Source organism: Taurulus bubalis, assembly GCF_910589615.1.
Source record: "Taurulus bubalis genome assembly, chromosome: 6".
Lineage (NCBI taxonomy): Eukaryota > Metazoa > Chordata > Actinopteri > Perciformes > Cottidae > Taurulus > Taurulus bubalis.
Window position 1 is genome coordinate 4,236,681 of NC_136594.1, and position 21,581 is coordinate 4,258,261.

At 38.7% G+C, this 21,581-nt stretch overlaps 1 protein-coding gene across 2 annotated transcripts; it reads left to right on the top strand.

Moving 5' to 3' along the window:
- LOC306737815 (UTP--glucose-1-phosphate uridylyltransferase-like) lies at positions 1-18,407 on the top strand. 2 transcript variants are annotated; one of them, XR_013771005.1, is made up of 10 exons: positions 1-216; positions 6,153-6,268; positions 7,999-8,106; positions 10,506-10,691; positions 10,784-10,917; positions 12,659-12,956; positions 13,058-13,255; positions 14,854-15,139; positions 16,197-16,301; positions 17,963-17,993. XR_013771005.1 is itself a non-coding variant. In XM_079219609.1 (10 exons), exons 2-10 carry the CDS (start codon positions 6,170-6,172, stop codon positions 18,068-18,070), a joined length of 1,479 nt encoding a protein of 492 aa, XP_079075735.1. In that variant the 5' UTR covers positions 6-216; positions 6,153-6,169; the 3' UTR covers positions 18,071-18,407. The 2 variants fall into 2 exon arrangements, 1 of the variants encoding a protein (XP_079075735.1); XM_079219609.1 differs by having other exon boundaries at positions 6-216; positions 14,854-15,096; positions 17,963-18,407.
- The last annotated feature ends 3,174 nt before the right edge of the window (positions 18,408-21,581 follow it).

A 21,581-nucleotide genomic window follows, 5' to 3' on the forward strand; every position in this document is an offset into this window, starting at 1 on the left:
GCTTAGGCTGCCTGTCAGCTGCGGAGCGAACAGAAGCAGGAGGAAGAGGAGGAGGAGGAAGAGGAAGGAGCTGCAGCGACTTCTTAACCGTTTCATTCGACTTTTTGTTCCTTAAATCGAAGACCGGAGTCTGACAGGTGTCTGTCCCGGTGCCAGGTGTCCACGGTGTCCTCCCCTGCTCGTGACGCTCTCCCGGCGCGTGGACCGCGCGTTCAGGTGGGTAACTTAATAACCTCGCGAGACCAACCTGCGGCTGCGCGTGCACGAAAAATTGTGTCCAAAACATGCGTTGTCTGCAGTTTTGGGGGGAAATTAAATGCACATTCAAAACACTACAACTGGAAACGTGTCTGAGCAGCTGGCATGAACCTGCTTCTGTGTGTGTGTGTGTGTGTGTGTGTGTGTGTGTGTGTGTGTGTGTGTGTGTGTGTGTGTGTGTGTGTGTGTGTGTGTGTGTGACACACAACAACATTCCCACAAATACATAAAAATATGCAAAGATACATAGTATGAACATATTTAAAAATAAGCACAAAGATGGCTGAAAGACTAATCATATTTAAAGTAACACGTATTGTAATCATATATTAATTAACTTGATATAATATGACTTTCAGTGGTGCAAGAAGTATTCTTATATAAGTTGAAATGCTAAAACCACAATGTAAGAATATTCCACAAGAAGTAAAAGTCCTACATTCCAAACTAAAGTATGTAAGTATTAAAGTATTATCAGAAAAATGTACATATAGTATGAAAAGTAATCACTATTTAAGTGAAATGTTTCCTGTTGGTGTTTTACTATTATTTGTGTGTGTATATATATATATATATATATATATATATATATATATATATATATATATATGATGTTTCTGGATTAATATTATAGCTGCATTATTGTGTGTTAGATGCTTACGGTTGCGTTTAAATTGCTGCTGCTAAGAAGTTTATCAGAAGCATTCTAGTTTAAATTCCCCACTTTTGGAGATATACATGGTTTTCTAGGCAACATTATGATCTTTAAACTAACTAAAGCTGTCGGGCAAATTTAGTGCAATAAGAATTTACATCAAAAAGTTAAATATATAGGAAAAAGATTCAATAACTGAACTCAATTATACATATATGGTTGGGAGAGAGAAAGTGAGTTAACTGTAATGTAGTAAACATGAATTAATCACCTTCATGCCGTCTACAGCTGTCATAGATGGATTAAAATACAGTGAACCCAACTTCTGAACTTCCAAACTTTCCATCTCAAACGCCAGCGGGCCTCAACTTTAATGACCGTTAGTGTTGAGGTGACCTTTACACACGAGCTGTAGAGGTCACCGTTACAAACTCAGTGAGGAGGTGATGTTGCATGTAAGGTACATGACACCAGATGGTACATGACACCAGATGGTACATGACACCAGAAAGTACATGACACCAGAAAGTACATGACACCAGATGGTACATGACACCAGATGGTACATGACACCAGATGGTACATGACACCAGAAAGTACATGACACCAGAAAGTACATGACACCAGATGGTACATGACACCAGAAAGTACATGACACCAGAAAGTACATGACACCAGATGGTACATGACACCAGAAAGTACATGACACCAGAAAGTACATGACATCAGAAAGTACATGATACCAGAAAGTACATGACACCAGATGGTACATGACACCAGAAAGTACATGATACCATATGGTACATGATACCAGAAAGTACATGACACCAGAAAGTACATGACATCAGAAAGTACATGATACCAGAAAGTACATGACACCAGATGGTACATGACACCAGAAAGTACATGATACCAGATGGTACATGATACCAGAAAGTACATGACACCAGAAAGTACATGACACCAGATAGTACATGACACCAGAAAGTACATGACACCAGATGGTACATGATACCAGAAAGTACATGATACCATATGGTACATGACACCAGATGGTACATGATACCAGAAAGTACATGACACCAGAAAGTACATGACACCAGAAAGTACATGACACCAGATGGTACATGACACCAGAAAGTACATGACACCAGAAAGTACATGACACCAGATGGTACATGATACCAGAAAGTACATGACACCAGAAAGTACATGACACCAGAAAGTACATGACACCAGATGGTACATGATACCAGAAAGTACATGACACCAGAAAGTACATGACACCAGAAAGTACATGATACCAGATAGTACATGACACCAGAAAGTACATGACACCAGAAAGTACATGACACCAGATGGTACATGATACCAGAAAGTACATGATACCATATGGTACATGACACCAGATGGTACATGATACCAGAAAGTACATGACACCAGAAAGTACATGACACCAGAAAGTACATGATACCAGATAGTACATGACACCAGATGGTACATGACACCAGAAAGTACATGACACCAGATGGTACATGACACCAGAAAGTACATGACACCAGATGGTACATGACACCAGAAAGTACATGATACCAGAAAGTACATGACACCAGAAAGTACATGATACCAGAAAGTACATGACACCAGATGGTACATGATACCAGAAAGTACATGACATCAGAAAGTACATGATACCAGAAAGTACATGACATCAGAAAGTACATGATACCAGAAAGTACATGACACCAGATGGTACATGACACCAGATGGTACATGACACCTGGTAGTACATGATACCTGGTAGTACATGATACCAGATGGTACATGATACCTGGTAGTACATGATACCTGGTAGTACATGACACCTGGTAGTACATGACACCAGATGGTACATGATACCACATGGTACATGACACCAGATGGTACATGATACCAGAAAGTACATGATACCAGATGGTACATGATACCAGATGGTACATGACACCAGAAAGTACATGATACCAGATGGTACATGATACCAGATGGTACATGATACCAGAAAGTACATGATACCAGATGGTACATGATACCAGATGGTACATGATACCAGATGGTACATGACACCAGATGGTACATGATACCTGGTAGTACAAGATACCAGATGGTACATGACACCAGATGGTACATGACACCAGATGGTACATGATACCAGATGGTACATGATACCAGAAAGTACATGATACCAGATGGTACATGATACCAGATGGTACATGATACCAGATGGTACATGACACCAGATGGTACATGATACCAGATGGTACATGACACCAGATGGTACATGATACCAGATGGTACATGACACCAGATGGTACATGATACCAGATGGTACATGACACCAGATGGTACATGATACCAGATGGTACATGACACCAGATGGTACATGACACCAGATGGTACATGACACCAGATGGTACATGATACCTGGTAGTACAATTTGAAGTACAAGGAAGAAATTAAAGAGAAAAAAATTACAACTACCAAAGAAATTCACACTTTTTGTTTCCAGAAACATCTTAAAGGCGTTTCTGAGAGATGTCGGACGTATAAGAAATAAACTCCCCTCCCTGTCTATAAGTGTATTTTCTTATTTATTAAGTATTTATTTTCAGGTGACCCAGACACGAATATATCCAAGTGCAGTTGCAATTATATGGACAAAATATGTCATAATTGTTATGATACGGACAGTTTGGTGCAGCAACTTTTACTGGACTGATGCTGTGACATTTGTTGCAAATAATTGTTCCAGTTTTACTAAACTAGAGCATCAAACATCTGTTTTTATTGGTGTTAAAAACACCCTTAATCCAGTGATAGTTTGCAGTCCGGCCAAGGTGTCGTAATCTATTTAATAATTTTGTTGATATGATGTCTTTGTTTCAGAACCGACAATAGAACTATTCTTTTGAATGCCTTACTTTAGGAACTACTTTTCCACAAAACTTTAAATTCAACAAAATACAAAGCAGAACTGGTTCTAAATAGCAAAGTTTTTTGTTGACTCTTGAAGTTCAGTGTCACAACATAATGAACCAGACTCGGCGTTCGAGGACAGCTTATACTTATACCCAGCACATACTATACCAAGATATATTGTACGCTGTTTTTTTTACTTGTTACCACCAAAACGTACACTTTATAAAACTTTTATTGTGAACTGACAATTGGCAATTGGGTGAAATCTGCATCAGAAGTACATGAAATAAACACAACTGTAGTGTTTTTAAGGCCGCTACGACGATTCATTCATTATCGATTTATCCGTCCATTATATTTGAATTCCTTATTTAGTCAAAAATATGAGAAACATCACAAGTTCTCAGAACCCGAAATGACAAATATTTTTGCTTTTTTGAAGTTTACAATGTTACAAAATAGCAAAAAGGCAAACCGTCGTCACCAGAGCGGAAAGAAGTATTTAAGAGCTTTTACCTCGAAGGTGCACATTCAGAGCGTATCAAAGATTGAGGGATTGTCTCCACATGGCTCTCAACATGTCAGCGGCAACAGAGAGTTGTATATTAACGCTTGAAATTTACGAATTTAGCACATTTGTTAGAAGCGGTAATACGACAGTGTATAAGTAAAGGTCCTGCATTCAAAGTGTTATTTAAGTAAAATAACACAAATATTAGCATCAAAATATACGTAAAATACCAAAAGTAATAATTGTATTACTAATGAGCACATTTATGAAACTGTGTGTGTGTGTGTGTGTGTGTGTGTGTGTGTGTGTGTGTGTGTGTGTGTGTGTGTGTGTGTGTGTGTGTGTGTGTGTGTGTGTGTGTGTGTGTGTGTGTGTGTTCAGTAAACACCCTGGCTGCGTGTGATTGGTGCGTGTGGCAGTGGGCGGGGCTTGTGCTGAGCTCAGGGTTGACGCTGCAGATCTCTGAGCTTCCTCTGATCTGAGGATGAGGAGGACGTCCGTTGTTCTCTGACAGCTGCTGCTTTGTTGTTTGTTTGTTTGTATCTTCGGGACCATTTTTTCTTTGACTCTTTAAAGCGGCCTTCTGCTTCCTTCACACACATCGTGTCATTACAGACCGGTAACATGTCTCTCACTGTAGCTGGTAAGTTTACGTCCAGGTTGCTTCGCCAGAGACGTTTTTGTGTGTCTTTTCTTAGATGTTTCTGTCTGGTTTTCTGACTCTGTGTTTTATGTAAACAACATTTAAGAGGTTAAAGTACAACATGCTTTTAGTTTAAATAAAAATATACTGTTAAATCTATCATAAAATGTATGAAAACTATGTTATCCTCTAAAAGAACAACTCCAGAAACCGAAACACAAATTAAAATGTATCAGCCGTCGATTTCACACGATTAGTTTAATTTAATTTATTAATAAGTATGTTCAATATTTAGTTGGACAGCAAGACTCAGGAAGATGTTCTGTAACTGTAACTTTAAAGTTTGTGAACTTAACATTTGAGCCTAAATAAATTATAAAGAATATCTTTTTTTATTTAATTTAACACTTGAACTTTGAAAACCCTTAAAAATGTATTTGATTGATAAATCATTGTATTTAAATTAAAGTGGTGAATCTCTGGAACAGTTATAGTGAGGAACTGTGTAAGGCCACAATTTAATGAACAAATATACCAACGTATGGCCAGTGTTTTTGTTGCAAATAGGTCGTATATTGTACAATTCTAGAAAGAGTTTTTTGTAGGAGTAATGTTTGCCAATGTGATTACGTTCAGACAGAAAGAAATTTCTAGTTTCAAAAAAAAAAAAAAACTTGGAACTGTGGCCAGTAATCAAGAAAATAATGATGGCGGACAGTTTATTAAGACGTTAAAGATACAAAGATTTTGCGTCACACATTTTGCACTAAAGTTGCACAATTTCAAAACCTGAACTCGACCTTTTGTTCAGCTGATTGTAGGTTGTTCAAGGTCATTCAGATATATTTAGACTGCAGCTGCACGTTCTAATCCAACAATTAGACCGTTTTCATGTGAGAAAATTAAAAGCAATGTGTGTCCGATATCATTCAAACCCCAGAAACCTGACGCCCCACTTTATTCTGTTTTACATTGTGTATTGATGGAGGTTAAACTGCACTTTACTGATTCTTCATTCAAAGCCGACATGGCCCTGAAAGCTTCTTTTTTAAACATGTATGAACAAATTGTGAGTGTTTGGTCTCTAATGAAAAAGGGAAATTAAACTTTAATATCTGTGTGTTTTGCAGACCTGACCGGAGGAGTGATGACGGAGTTCCAGGAGAAGCTTCGTCAGCAGCACGAGGAGTCGATGCACCGCGAGCTGGAGGCGCTGCTCGCTACCGCCAATAAGGCTGAGGCGGAGGTGAGGAAAACAAACGCCCCCAACTCCACCCCCATCCCCAAAAAGTTTATATCTGAAACGACACACGGCTGCAAAGTTTTAAAAGTATTTGTCTTGAGCTCCCAACAACTCTACACGTTTCAACAGAGTGTAACGTAGTGACCATATTTGGACTGTTTACGGCTCTGTTTGCGACCTGTCAATCACCTTGTAGACCCGCCCTAAAGCATCCCCTGCATTATGGTCTGTTTGACTCTAAATGACCATAGTTTACTAAATGAACATCATGCTGTATTGAAGAAGACTTGAAACTAGAGATTGAGACATAAACTCATGTTTACAATGTTTACTGAGGGAATACATCAAGAGAGAAGTAGAGTCATTTATATAGACTTCTATACAACCAGAGGAGTAGCCCCCTGGTGGTCAGGAGAGAGAATGCAGATTTAACACATTAAGCATAGACTTCTACACAACCAGAGGAGTCACCCCCTGGTGATCAGGAGAGAGAATGCAGATTTAACACATGAGGCATATACTTCTATACAACCAGAGGAGTCACCCCCTGGTGGTCAGTAGAGTGGACATTTCCATCTATACCTTCTCAGTCTAAAACAAGCTGTCTTATACTACTTTTGCTTTCTTGTTTTAATTCATGTTAATCCTTTATAGGGCACTCATTGAAATGCTTTGTGAGGGAAATGACCATATATGGTTACTTGTACGATAAAGTGGAATTAATTCAGTTTTAAAGCCCTAAACATCTTAAATGTTGATTTTGGGAACCACGTGTTCTAAAACTCTCCCTTCAGAGTCTTTGTTTAATCTGTGTGATAAGATGACCGAATGGACTCTGTATGCAATACTTTACAAATATTTGTAAGAGATGCATTAGCCCATAACACTTGTTACCTTGTGTGCCTCAAAAACCACAAAGTGTTTTGGGCTAATGAATCTCTTACAAATATTTGTAAAGTATTGCATACAGAGTCCATTCTCTCGTCTTATCACACAGATTAAACATAGACTCTGTCTGGAGAGCTTTGGCCTGCCGGTAAAACTTGAGGTGAACAACCCTGAGATCACACACAGACACACACACACCGAGCACCGAATGTGAATTCATTCGCCGCTGAAAATAGTCCCCAACAAGTTAAATATTTCCTTCTGTTTGTTTGAAGCTACAATGACCAGATGTTTTAGGAAATTACTGTCTTTTTGATAAATACACTATATATTTATGCTTTTAAAGATGTATTAACGGGTTTATTAAACACTGTTGGTTTTGATCTTTTCGTGGGATTTGTTGACCGTGAGAAAAACCAAAAGACAAATGTGTCGATGGACTCTTCCAGATTTCTTTAATTTGATCTCAACTGCACACCTGTAAAGATGTCAATGCATCTCACACGATACCTGTCCATAGACGTATAAACACCTGGCAGACCGCAATTAAACCGTCGGTACAAAGCTGGAAATATTAATTCATTTTTTACTGTATAATTTCACCAATTTCATTTAAGTTTTTGATAAAATGAGAAACTACCTCCGTACTTTAGGAGTATACAGACATAGGCTTTACCACGTGTTTATTTCATATTGTAGACTATTTATTTATTTAACTACCAGAGTTGTGATACACATCATTATCGAGATATGAGACATATCTATATTGTGATTTAAGATTTTGGACGTTTCGCCCAGTTTGACCTGCTTTAAACAACACGGTTTTGTTTGCTTCTCTCTTTCAGATCTCCAGGAAGGACTTCGATGGCTTCAAGAAGCTCTTCCACAGATTCCTGCAGGTCAAAGGTCCTGCGGTGGACTGGGCCAAGATCAACCGGCCGCCGGAGGACTCGGTGAGCGCCAGATACCAGCAAAGTCGCTGTGTTTACCAGAGGCCAGGGTCTCGTGTTGCAACCCTCTGAGCCGTGATGTGAGGTCAGAGTTCACAGCGAGGATCGGTCCAGACGTCCCCTGGCTGTGCAGGACATCAGAACTGACTCGTCACGTCTAGAGTCCTGTAGGCCCTGTGTTCACAGTGGCAACGTCCTCACTCTCAACTTAACCCTGCTGACTACAAAGTGAGCCGGTGCTTAGCGTGTTGCCTGACAACATGCAACACGTAAAGCACACTTTCCTCTCTTGATGGAGCTAGACGAGCGTTTGTTCCCTAGCTGCTGGGCTTTAAGGGGTTTAAAGACTGGATGGGTATCGATTCATCCTTGGATTTATTTTTGAATGCATTTGACTATGTTGGTGCAGACGTACCGTTAAAATTCGGGTTATAAGCCGCTACTTTCTTCCTCAACTTTGACCCGTGCGCCTTAAATATTGGTGCGGCTAATTTGTGGATTTTTCCGATTCCAAATTTAGCAGCAGTTGCAGAGACATGTTAGCTAGCAAGCGTTCGCTAGCAAGCGTTCGCTAGCAAGCGTTAGCTAGCAAGCGTTAGCTAGCACAAGCGAGCTAGCTAGCTAGCACTAGCAAATGACTCAGTAGTGGCAGCGGTAGCAGCAGCAGCTACTGAGTCACTAGCTAGCACTAGCTAGTGACTCAGTAGTAGCAGCGGTAGCAGCAGGTACTGAGTCACTAGCTAGCTAGCACTAGCAAATGCTAGCTAATGACTCAGTAGCAGCAGTGGCTTATAAACCTCCGCAGCTTGTTTATGATTAAAAACAACTTCTTTGGGTTTTTTAGTAGATGCGGCTAATAAAAGGGTGCGCCTTATGACCCACAATTTATGGTACATCAACTTGATAAAATATGCTGAACTACTTCCAAGTGCTACATTTAGAAACGATGACAGGCGGAGAACGAGTTTCATTTGTTTTTATCGGCCTTCAGTCTGCGATGGAGGACGAGCAGAGCTTCTGCGGTGCTGTCATCAAAGGGCAGTTTGTTCCACCGTTGTGAGAGAAAGAAAGAAACACAGTTCATTGTGGTAAATATAATCAAAGCAGTTGATCGAGAGTCGTGGTGATGTCATCAAAGAGATGGCGGCGGGGATCAAATAGTCTGAACGTGTTCTGGACGTAACGCTCCGAGATGAAAATGATCCGTCTGAATGTTCGCTGCAGAAAGAAACCAGAGCTGAGGCCGGAGGGCATTCAGGCTGAAGACAACTATTTATCATCATGTGACAACACACACACACACACACACACACACACACACACACACACACACACACTCTCTGTCGGTCCCTCAGTGTTCCCAAAATACCCAAAGCACAGGGAAGGTTAGCACTAAGAATAGTCTTGACCGCCGCAGCATTCGAAAGTCTAGTTTTAGGGCGGCGAAGTCAGACAGACGGCAACATTTGCTTCCTGTGAGACTCGACTAGACCGCCTGTCTTCATGTCCTCCCTCATGGAACCCCCTAATGTTCCCCTAATATCCCACTCATGTCCCCCTCATGGACCCACGTGGTCCTGACTGCTGATAGTAAAGACCAGATTCCACAGGACATCGTCGTTATGAAGGCTGATCACAGGGCTATTCTGTGCTCTTAATTTCCCCTCTCTGCTACAACACACACACACACACACACACACGTACGTGTCCTTTCTGTGTGTCCGTCGTCTCTCAGCTGAGCTTTTAAAGGTCAGAGCTACTGCTCTGGACGGGATGTTATTTGTTTTATTTCCTCCTCCGTCATCAGATCTGATTTTGTGAGATTGGTGCTGAAAGCATGGAGCTCAGTCTGTGGCGCATCATTTAAAGCAACAGTCGCACATTTAAAGGAGTGTGTGCATCCAGTAAAGAGATCCAGGGCCCGTTGAGCCGAGGCTTTCTTCTTTATTTTCCTCCGTTTCGCCAAAAAAAACATTTTATTTAGGTTCAAATATGACGAAAACACAAACAGAAAGTTAAAACCGAGAAGAAATATAATGAATTTACTGCAAATTTACGTGAAACGTTACAGAGCATCCAGGGCCGGCCCACGTGGAGAAATTGTTGCATCACGATATCTTTTTTACCAAATACCTCGGGGAGACTATTGGTTACTTAAAAAAAGAGATTTATTTATAAATAATCATCCGTATTGTGGACATAAGGCGTAATTTAAAAAAAATAAAAATAAAAGAACACCTGGTAAGTTCAGAAAATGACATCACTGTAATTAAAACTTAAAAAGACAACACATACTTTACTTTATTTACATAAGTAAAGATGTATATAATAAAGATGTATTGCCCACCTGTCCACACAGACGGTACTGTCCCTTTAAATGTGTCTCTGCCGCGTCTGCTCAGATTTTGGCCTACGAGAAGATCAAGACGGAGGGTCTCCCCGACAACATCAGCGCCAGCCTCAACAAGCTGGCTGTGGTCAAGCTGAACGGCGGACTGGGAACCAGTATGGGCTGCAAGGGCCCCAAGAGTCTGATCAGCGTCCGCAACGAGAACACCTTCCTGGACCTGACGGTGCAGCAGATCGAGGTCCAGTCGCACGACGACATCTTGACATCTTCCACAAAATAAAACTCCCGACGTTGAACTGAACTTTCTCTTTTTGTCGGTTTTTTTTTCAGCATCTGAACAAAACCTTCAACGCCGACGTGCCGCTGGTCCTCATGAACTCCTTCAACACGGACGAGGACACGAAGAAGATCCTGCAGAAGTACAAACACCACCGGGTCAACATCCACACCTTCAACCAGAGCAGGTCACACACACACACACACACACACACACCTTTATTATTACCATTAATGTTAATATTACGACACTAGTTGGCTCTCTTTACTCATGTTCAACACAAAAAAATAAGCCAAACATGATGATCAAATATGTTTTTGACTGGTGTATTTTATTAGGACCGTGGATTAAGGTCCAAAACAAAGGAAAGAAAATCCTTTTATATAATAATCTTTGCTATTGTTGATTCCATTTTTTTTATTTTTATATCCACAAAATATATTAAAATACGTTGTTTAGTGGTTTTACCAAAGTCAGCAGCCACATGGACGTCCTGGTAAAATCACATTTATTATGAAGGAAGATGGAGCTGTGATTTGGTGACGGAGCAGTGGGAATAATTGCATTTTTTGGGTCAAAATAAAGTTTTCTTTATTTGTGTTTGATATATAGGTGTCTTTCAGTTTCGCTTCTCAGTTTTTTTAAATTCAGCACAAACTTAGTCGTGATTCGGGCTCGATAACCAAAATGATACTCTTTTAGATTTAGTTATTTTTGAGAAATCCTAATTTTCTTTCTGCCAAACCGTAATGCATAAATAATTTAATAAAAGAAACCCAACTTTTCAAATGTTAAACGTCCAAACAGAAGCCGCTGTTTTATAACTCGAGATAAAACTGTGTAATTAAAGAAGTACCTATCTGCTCAAAGAAAAAGTGAAGATGATGATGATGATGAAGATACGTTTTCAATCACATTTTTGGTCGGTACGCGGGAGGTTTTGAGGTTTGATCCTCGTCTCGGGTCGTGACCACAACATGTTTATCTACACTTCATATACATAATTTGCATTTTTGCACTCCCCTATTGTGTTTGTTTTGTTTACACCTCACACACTTAATATACACACACATACTTAGAATTTTTGCACTTCTACTGTTTACGTTCAATTTAATTCCTAAATTAATAGTTTTTTTTCTTTCACCCAAGCTATTTTATTTTGTATTATTATCATATTATATATATATATATATATATATATATATATATATATATATATATATATATATAAATATAAATATATATAAATATAAATATATATAAATATAAATATATATAAATATATATATATATAAATATATATATATATATATAAATAAATAAATAAATATATATATATATATATATATATATATATATATATATATATATATATATATATATATATATATATATATATATATATATATATATATATATATATAAATAATAACTTGGTCACTTTAGCATTCACCTGGTGCAATATTACGTGCAATACGTTTAAGTACTTTTTTATATATACTTTTCTAAGCAGTAATATTCTACTGTTTTACTGCTTATTTATATTACTTGTTTCTATTTTATTATTCTTTTATTCACTTGTGAGCAATGCTGCTGTGATCCTGTCATTTCCCCACTCAGGGACTAAAAAAGGACTATCTTATCTTTATCTCTATATATATATATATATATATATATATATATATATATATATATATATATATATATATATATATATATATATATATATATATATATATATCTCTTTCTTTCTTTCATCCCTGTTGTTTTTAGATCTTATTTTTGTCTGTAAATTGCTGCTACGTCGACAACCAAATTTCCCCTCTGGGATTAATAAAGTATATATTCATTCAGTCACGTTTTAGTCCTAAAATGATCTTTTAAAAGTTCCCTTAGTTTCCACGTAACAACAAGCGTTCTCCTCTCAGGTATCCGAGGATCAACAAGGAGTCGCTGCTGCCGATCGCCAAGAACATGGGGATGAGCGGCGAGAACGGCGAGGCCTGGTACCCGCCGGGCCACGGCGACGTCTACGCCAGCTTCTCCAACTGCGGGCTGCTGGACAAGCTGCTGGCCGAGGGGAAGGAGTACATCTTCGTGTCCAACATCGACAACCTGGGCGCCACCGTGGACCTCTTCATCCTGCACCACCTGATGAGCCAGCCGGCCGCCCGGCGCTGCGAGTTCATCATGGAGGTCACGGACAAGACCAGAGCCGACGTCAAGGTCAGCGCAGGCTTTTTGTTTGCACTCGTTTCGCGGTGATCTCGGCGAGGCTCCGCCTCTCAGCGCGTCCCTCTTCCTCCTCCTCCTCCTCCTCTCTGCAGGGCGGCACGCTGATCCAGTACGAGGATCACCTGCGGCTGCTGGAGATCGCGCAGGTGCCGAAGGCGCACGTGGACGAGTTCAAGTCCGTCACCAAGTTCAAGATCTTCAACACCAACAACCTGTGGATCTCTCTGCCCGCCATCAAGCGGCTGCAGGAGGAGAACGCCATGGACCTGGAGATCATCGTCAACCCCAAGGTGACGCACACGCAAATAATTCATTCATTCACAGCCGTGGGAGACATTTATTTAACTCCATCAGCACCTTTCCTGGGCTAATGACGTGTCAAATATAGTTGTATTAATACAAATCCAATTCATGGTCAGCAGCAGCTCAGCTGGACATTTAAAAATGTTGAATTTGTCAAACAGTCAAGAGAAAAAAAAACAGCAATGTTCTCTGTAGCTGTTGATTTAGTTTGTCCCAAGAAACGTCTGAGGAAATCATAAAAAAATTACTAGAAATGTACCTTTTTTTTATGTTAATAATACATTTCAGGGATGCACAACATGGATTTAATATTTCATAGCTCTGACATAATGAACATGAAAAACTAAGAACAGTTCTGGCTTTTCAAATGTTATTTTTATAGTAAATCAAAAAACTTTTGCTTTATATACAGCATTTGCCGAAGAATTCAACTGAGATGCTTTGACATTATTATTAAATCCGTCACGTCAATGTGTTCAATACTCGAAGACAAAGGATTTTATAGAAAGTCTGCAGATAAAAGGCATGAAGTGGATTGTTGAAAGACATCTGATTTGGGAAAGCTCTGCTACTTTTAATGCACGAGGGTGAGGGAGGTTTTTCAATATTTAATTTTTTTACAGGTTTTCTCAATCCATCTTCTGACAATCAAGAGTTGATTTAGGGAGTTGCTGCTTTTCCATTTACAGAGATAGTTTGACTCATGCAATCCCTCTTCAGAATAATCCAGTGTGTTAAACTACAGGAGATGACGACCGGGTCAAAGTAATAAACAGAAGAAAAACTCTTTAAAACACAAAATTCTGTCAATAACACAAACTAGCTACCGTTTGAAGAGAGCAAAGATAACAGACTTCAGTTCCGGTAAAGTGGTGTAAAGTATTCTAAATATAGCGCACACTATATAACGCCTTTCTTTGCTGATGCTGAATATTGATAAGCACCTCATACAACCACATTTAAACAAGTCTAAACTGTCCCTTTAATGTGGGACGTATTCATACATCAAATTACCATCATCCTATCTCTGAAAAATATATATTTTATCCTGTGAAAATTTAATGGAAGCCTGTTTCCGTCACAAAAAAATAGTCATAATTATGACTTTTTATTTCATGATTTTTTTTTTTGTGGCGCAACGAGCTTCCATACCGAGCTTCCATACATTTCTCATTTACAGGGTCTTTGTTGCTCAAAGTTGTCCTAAAAAAAGTTCCTCAAATTGAGGTTGTGTTTAACGCAGCGGTTCTCAAACTGTGGGGCGTGACCCTCTAGTGGGGCGCGGAGGTAATGCAGGTTTCTTTTTTTATTTTGTTTTATAATCCTTTATTTATATGCAATTATTCTCTGCATTTGACCCATCCTCAGAGATCTGCACTCACTTTTGTTTAGTTTGACACAAGTAGAACGTTATTGTTGGGGCGTGACAGAAAAGTTTGAGAACCGCTGGTTTAACGTGACGGGTTGAACCAACAGTTGCTGTTCCGGTTCAGTCGCTTCCTGTGTCACAAGCGACCGGGGTCGACGCCGTCGTTTCCGACTCTAACCCAAACCCCCTGAACGCCCCTTCCTTCCTCCCCTCCAGACGCTGGACGGCGGACTGAACGTCATCCAGCTGGAGACGGCGGTGGGCGCCGCCATCAAGAGCTTCAACAACGCCATGGGCGTGAACGTCCCGCGCAGCCGCTTCCTGCCGGTGAAGACGTCGTCCGACCTTCTGTTGGTGATGTCCAACCTGTACAGCATGGACGCCGGCTCGCTCACCATGAGCAAGAGGCGGGAGTTCCCCAGCACGCCGCACGTCAAGCTGGGCAGCTCCTTCACCAAGGTCATTCAATACAACTTCATATTAACGGGTTAAGTTCCTTGAGGTGAATATCTTGTTATCTTACGGCCGCGGTTTTTGTTTTCTCGCGACAAAGGCGTCATTTAATAGTTATTTCAGGAGAGAAACGTATTTTTTTCATGATAATGGACTCATTTTCTGGTCATCTTGAGGTCACAAAATGAGTTATATTATATTATTAGACATTAGATATTTCATATTTTATTTCTTGGAATAAATATCCTCTTCTCTAACCCCAATTATTATCTCGATGTATCGATCTTTGTTTACTTGTGATAAGGATTTAATTATTTTAGTTTTTTTTTTCCTTCAATTTCTTCTAGAAAACAAAAAGGTTTTTTCATCACGAGAAAACAAAAATCTTTGAGATGACAAGATGCATGGAAAACATTGTGCATTGGCCATTTATTATTTATGATTCTGTTGAACCACAACTCAAAAGCAATGTCCGATCTTCATTATTTGATTTTTATTCATTATTACTTTTGTCAGTTTCAAGTTATTTCCGTCACCGTTGTGGGTTTTTCTTTCTTTAACGGAAAGTTAAACGTGTGCAGCTATCAGGGAAGAGAACAGAATATCTATCAAAAAAATAAAATATCTTAGGGGTTTCTTTCCACAAGAAATCTCATTATCTGGGAAAAAAGTTTCCCGACACAAACATGCTGTTCTCTTACCAGATAATAACCTTGTTATCTTTATTTAATTTTCTCATGATATTGGAATAATTGTTTATTTTAGTTATTAAGTGAAAACTAATGTAAGCAAAGAGATAACAAGATAATGATATGTCAGATAACAGAATATTTGTTTTTATTCTTATGAGAACGACTAAATAGTTCCACTGTTACCTCTATCTGATGATGATGATAATAATAATAATAATAATAATAATAATAGGGCTTAAATATTGCAGTGAAGGACGCTCAGTTTCCCTTCAACCTTTTTTTTTTTGATGAATTGCCTGAACAGTTTATAATTAAATCTCTTTTGAATATTCGCAATGTAACGTTTATGAATATGTTCTATTTTTTTGTCGCCGATCATAAATAAATAAATAAGAGGAACTATTTGTTGTGCAGGTTCAGGAGTTTCTGTCCCGGTTCGAGAGCATCCCGGACATGTTGGAGCTCGACCACCTCACCGTGTCGGGAGACGTCACCTTCGGGAAAAACGTCTCTGCAAAGGTAAACACCTAATAGTTGGTATGAAAAATATAGCAATTCTACATTTTAGATATAGATTAAAAAAGTTATAGTATGGCAAGTAAAATAAGACACAGTATTGCATATCGAAAAATCATTTAAATGTCATATTACGTAGAAACAAAGTTATATAAAAGTCTTATATAGTCTAATATAAGTCTAATATTGTATGTCAAAATCATTTAAATGTCATTATGTGGGAAAAAAAGTGATATAAAGTCTTTAATATTGTATGTCAAATGAATTTAAAGTCAGATTAGCATGTTGAAAAAATTAAATACTTTATATACTGCTGACTAGCTTAATATATAATAATACATCAGAATTTAATAGATTATGTATCGTGTTAACAGTGTTGGGGTAGTTACTCAGAAAAAGTAACTAGTTACAAGTTACTAGTTACTTCTGAAAATTGTAACTAGATTACTTTACTAGTTACTGCATTTGAAAAGTAACTTCACTACTAGTTACTTTACTTTCCATTTTTTTAAGCAAATGTTCAAATTAACCGCAAAGATAGATGGACAAACATCATCACTTTATCACTTTATTTTCAATAAAGGGCATCTCTTAGCCTTTCCACATAGTGTATTGTAAACATGTAAAACAAAATGGCACATAAAACTCAGCCATTAACTTGAACAAACATTAACCCTGTTCACACTGTCTGACCAAAGAAATATGCCTCACTTTAAAATCCACAACCAACAGGATACAAGAGGCTGTGCATGGTGGGGACATTCAGGTCAAACAGCATAACACATTGAAAACAGGCTTTTGGAAACATGAGACCCCACTAAACCAAATGGGGGCCGACTCCTAAGAACAAAACCAGCTTGTTGTAGGAATCATTGTAGTGGTTTAAGAAAAATAGAAAAATTAATGGCACTTTTTCCCATAAAATAGAAACAGAAATGCACTTAACCCAAAAAATAGAAACTGAAAATACAATTAAATAAACAGAAAGTGCACTATATCCTATGAAGTTTATCATTTTTCTCTATTCTTCAAAATAGCGATTGTATCGCATGAGTAAAAGTCTCTTGAATCTTTTACCCGACAGCCTGTTCCTCCTTGGGGTCAGAACAATACTGCCCAGGCTGAAAGCCTTTCCACAGTGTTGTAACTTGTTTTATTACATGATTTACTCTTATTGTGAAGAGCATGTAAACAGGAAGTGCTTTTACTTTGAAGGCAGAAAGTACAGTGATACGTGCTTGTTGACGCTAACTAATGTTGATGTTACGTGTGGAAAATATAAACATGTCTGGTGCAAGAGCGCGTTCTCAATGCTTTAACAGCTGTAATACTGCAGTTCACCAGTAGAGGGATTCCGTTCATACAGACGTGTCTTGTCCTCATTAGAAGCTCCACGTCATTACAGACAGGTGCACTTGATGGTATTGGAGTGTTGTATTTATGTTACCTATGAAAGTAATTACGTTACTGTAATCCGTTACTTTGTAACTCGTTACCCCAACACTGCGTGTTAATAATCTGAACCTTCAAAGTAACAGAAGTTGTCTCATGAATGTACGTTTTACCCACTTTAACTCTGTGGTATTAGTACTAAAATAAAGGATTTTAATATCTCACTGCTGACCTTTTACCAAATATTTTTATTTATGTTTTACCTTCTTCAGGGAACCGTCATCATCATCGCCAATCACGGAGACCGGATCGATATTCCCGCCGGAGCGATGCTGGAGAACAAGATCGTCTCCGGAAACCTGCGGATCCTCGACCACTGAGGCATTCTGGGAAAACAAACAGCAGCCCCAAAGAAAAACGAGCCATTTGCACGTTGAAGACACTTAAGAGATTATTTTCTGATGAACTATCAGTTTCTTTTTGCCTGTTTTCAATGTGTCGCTAACCCGTAAAGGGTCAAAGGTCGACCTCCTCCTCGGGCTTCCCGACGCTCTCGGACACGAGGAGACTTCCTGTCTGATGCCCGACTTTTTAAATTATTTAAAATTAGAAGTGAAGACTTTTAATTAGTTTTTAAATGGAGCTCAGTTGGATTTCTCCTTCTAGATGGTTGAAAATGTTTGGTTTTCAAAATAAAAGTCTCCAGAAAGACATGAAGATATGATACTTTTTCATGTTGATTGACTACATGCATACACATTTTTTTTTTATATATATATATATTTAATAGACATGCATACACATTTTATTTATATAAATAAAAAATATGTACACAAATAAATATATATTATATATATATATTATGTGTAATTTGTTTGTTTTCAGCTTACTGTTCTCCATGTATATATGTATATATAAAATAAATATATATATATATATATACACATAAATATATATATAAAATAAATATATATATACATTTTTATATATATATATATATATAAAATAAATATATATATATAAATATATATATACATTTTTATATATATATATATATAAAATAAATATATATATATAAATGTACATTTTTATGTATATATATATATACATACACTCACCTAAAGGATTATTAGGAACACCATACTAATACTGTGTTTGACCCCCTTTCGCCTTCAGAACTGCTTTAATTCTACGTGGCATTGATTCAACAAGGTGCTGAAAGCGTTCTTTAGAAATGTTGGCCCATATTGATAGGATAGCATCTTGCAGTTGATGGAGATTTGTGGGATGCACATCCAGGGCACAAAGCTCCTGTTCCACCACATCCCAAAGATGCTCTATTGGGTTGAGATCTGGTGACTGTGGGGGCCATTTTAGTACAGTGAACTCATTCATGTTCAAGAAACCAAATAGAAATGATTCAAGCTTTGTGACATGGTGCATTATCCTGCTGGAAGTAGCCATCAGAGGATGGGTACATGGTGGCCATAAAGGGATGGACATGGTCAGAAACAATGCTCAGGTAGGCCGCGGCATTTAAACCATGCCCAATTGGCACTAAGGGGCCTAAAGTGTGCCAAGAAAACATCATTACACCACCACTGGTGGTGGTGTAATGATGGGGGGGGATGTGGTAACAAGGCATGATGGGTCCATGTTCTCATTCTGTTTACTCCAAATTCTGACTACCATCTGAACGTCTCAACAGAAATCGAGACTCATCAGACCAGGCAACATTTTTCCAGTCTTCAACTGTCCAATTTTGGTGAGCTCTTGCAAATTGTAGCCTCTTGTTCCTATTTGTAGTGGAGATGAGTGGTACCCGGTGGGTCTTCTGCTGTTGTAGCCCATCCGCCTCAAGGTTGTGCGTGTTGTGGCTTCACAAATGCTTTGCTGCATACCTCGCTTGTAACGAGTGGTTATTTCAGTCAAAGTTGCTCTTCTATCAGCTTGAATCAGTCGGCCCATTCTCCTCTGACCTCAAGCATCAACAAGGCATTTTCGCCCACAGGACTGCCGCATACTGGATGTTTTTCCCTTTTCACACCATTCTTTGTAAACCCTAGAAATGGTTGTGCGTGAAAATCCCAGTAACTGAGCAGATTGTGAAATACTCAGACCGGCCCGTCTGGCACCAACAACCATGCCACGCTCAAAATTGCTTAAATCACCTTTCTTTCCCATTCTGACATTCAGTTTGGAGTTCAGGAGATTGTCTTGACCAGGACCACACCCCTACATGCATTGAAGCAACTGCCATGTGATTGGCTGATTAGATGATTGCATTAATGAGGAATTGAACAGGTGTTCCTAATAATCCTTTAGGTGAGTGTACATGGAGAACAGTAAGCTGCACAGCGGCTGAACACGTTTTTCTGGACTGAAACAAATTCAAGTTCAACAGGATTCTCCTCGTCATGCAACACCGAGGACATCAACGAAATGGAAGTTTTAATTATTTAGCTCTTCTATTGGGGCCAAAACTATTTAAAATGTAAACAATACAAGTATAAATTGAAGAAAACCCACATAACAGTTGATGGTCCTCTCTGTGCCTTTGTGGGTCGATCTGACGGACAATTTAAAAACGTATTTGAGAAGGTCGTTAAATGGCCAATAATATACGAAACAACCCTTTTTTTAAGTCTGCATCAGTGGATGTCGCACGAGTCTTAAAACTAACAAAAACAGACTGAAGGAAAACAAGTCGCTCCATCATCCTGTTTTATTCACACCAGGTTTGAAGGAATCAATACATTTTGGATTCACACATGCAGCCCGACTCATTCACACACACACTCACACACACACACACACACACACACAGTGGTATGGTAGGCACACTGTAGTGGAGAGCTCAGATGTGTCGTCTCTGACAGTCGATCAAAAGGAGGCACTTCTGAAGCAGACGGCGACGAGTCGATGCTTTCCGTTCTCGAGAAACTGACAGCTGCCGTCGCATCACACTCGGATTCTCCTTGAACTCTCGTCTGCCCTCATATATATATATATATATATATATATATATATATATATATATATATATATATATATATATATATATATATATATATATATAAATACATCATTCTAAATTATATATGATTTAGGGCGATTTGTTCCTAAACAGCTGCGGTTGTTGCATCACATTATTTCCAGGATAACGACGTAGATTTCTCACGATAAACTGAGCGTTTCTCCGTAATAAACCTTCTGTAATAAAGTACTGAAGCTGATTGATGCGCTGAGCCTGTAGTGGTGAGGTGAGGCGACCGCAGCTGCACAGGTGCGTTCGTTTGACTCAACTTCACTCAGGAACAGAAAATCTAGAGTTTGCAGAAGGCTGAATGTTGGCGCCCCCGTGTGGCCGGACCGGGTACGGTCCTGTAATTGAACGGGGACATCTTTTTTACTTTTGCATTATATCGTCCGTTTATGTTCCGTTAGCTCAACTAAATTAAAAAAAGCGCTCATGTTTGGCGGCGTTTTCCTGCTCGAGTTCACCGAGATGTGAATTTAATTTGGAGAAGAAAAAAAAAAACGGTTTTGTGCAGGTTTAAATTCTGGGCGTTTTTTTGTGTTTTCTTCATAAACAAACAAAGATTTTCTGTTCCTCTTTTAGTCGTTTCAGCTTCAGAGGAAACAAAAAGCTCTCGTTCTTCATGCAGATTAAATAAAACTACAGCAGCTGACTTTCATGCTTCATGTTCTGCAGTCAAACTCATCAATCAACTCAACACGTATAAAAATGCGTCTCTGGATCATCACTCAGAAGAAAACTTAATGCATAATTGGACAGGTTTGAAGGAAACAAAGCGTGATTTGAAGAGTTTATTTCCCAAAATTAGAAAGTGTTTTGCTTTGGTAACGACGGGCTGCAGCTGAGAGTTG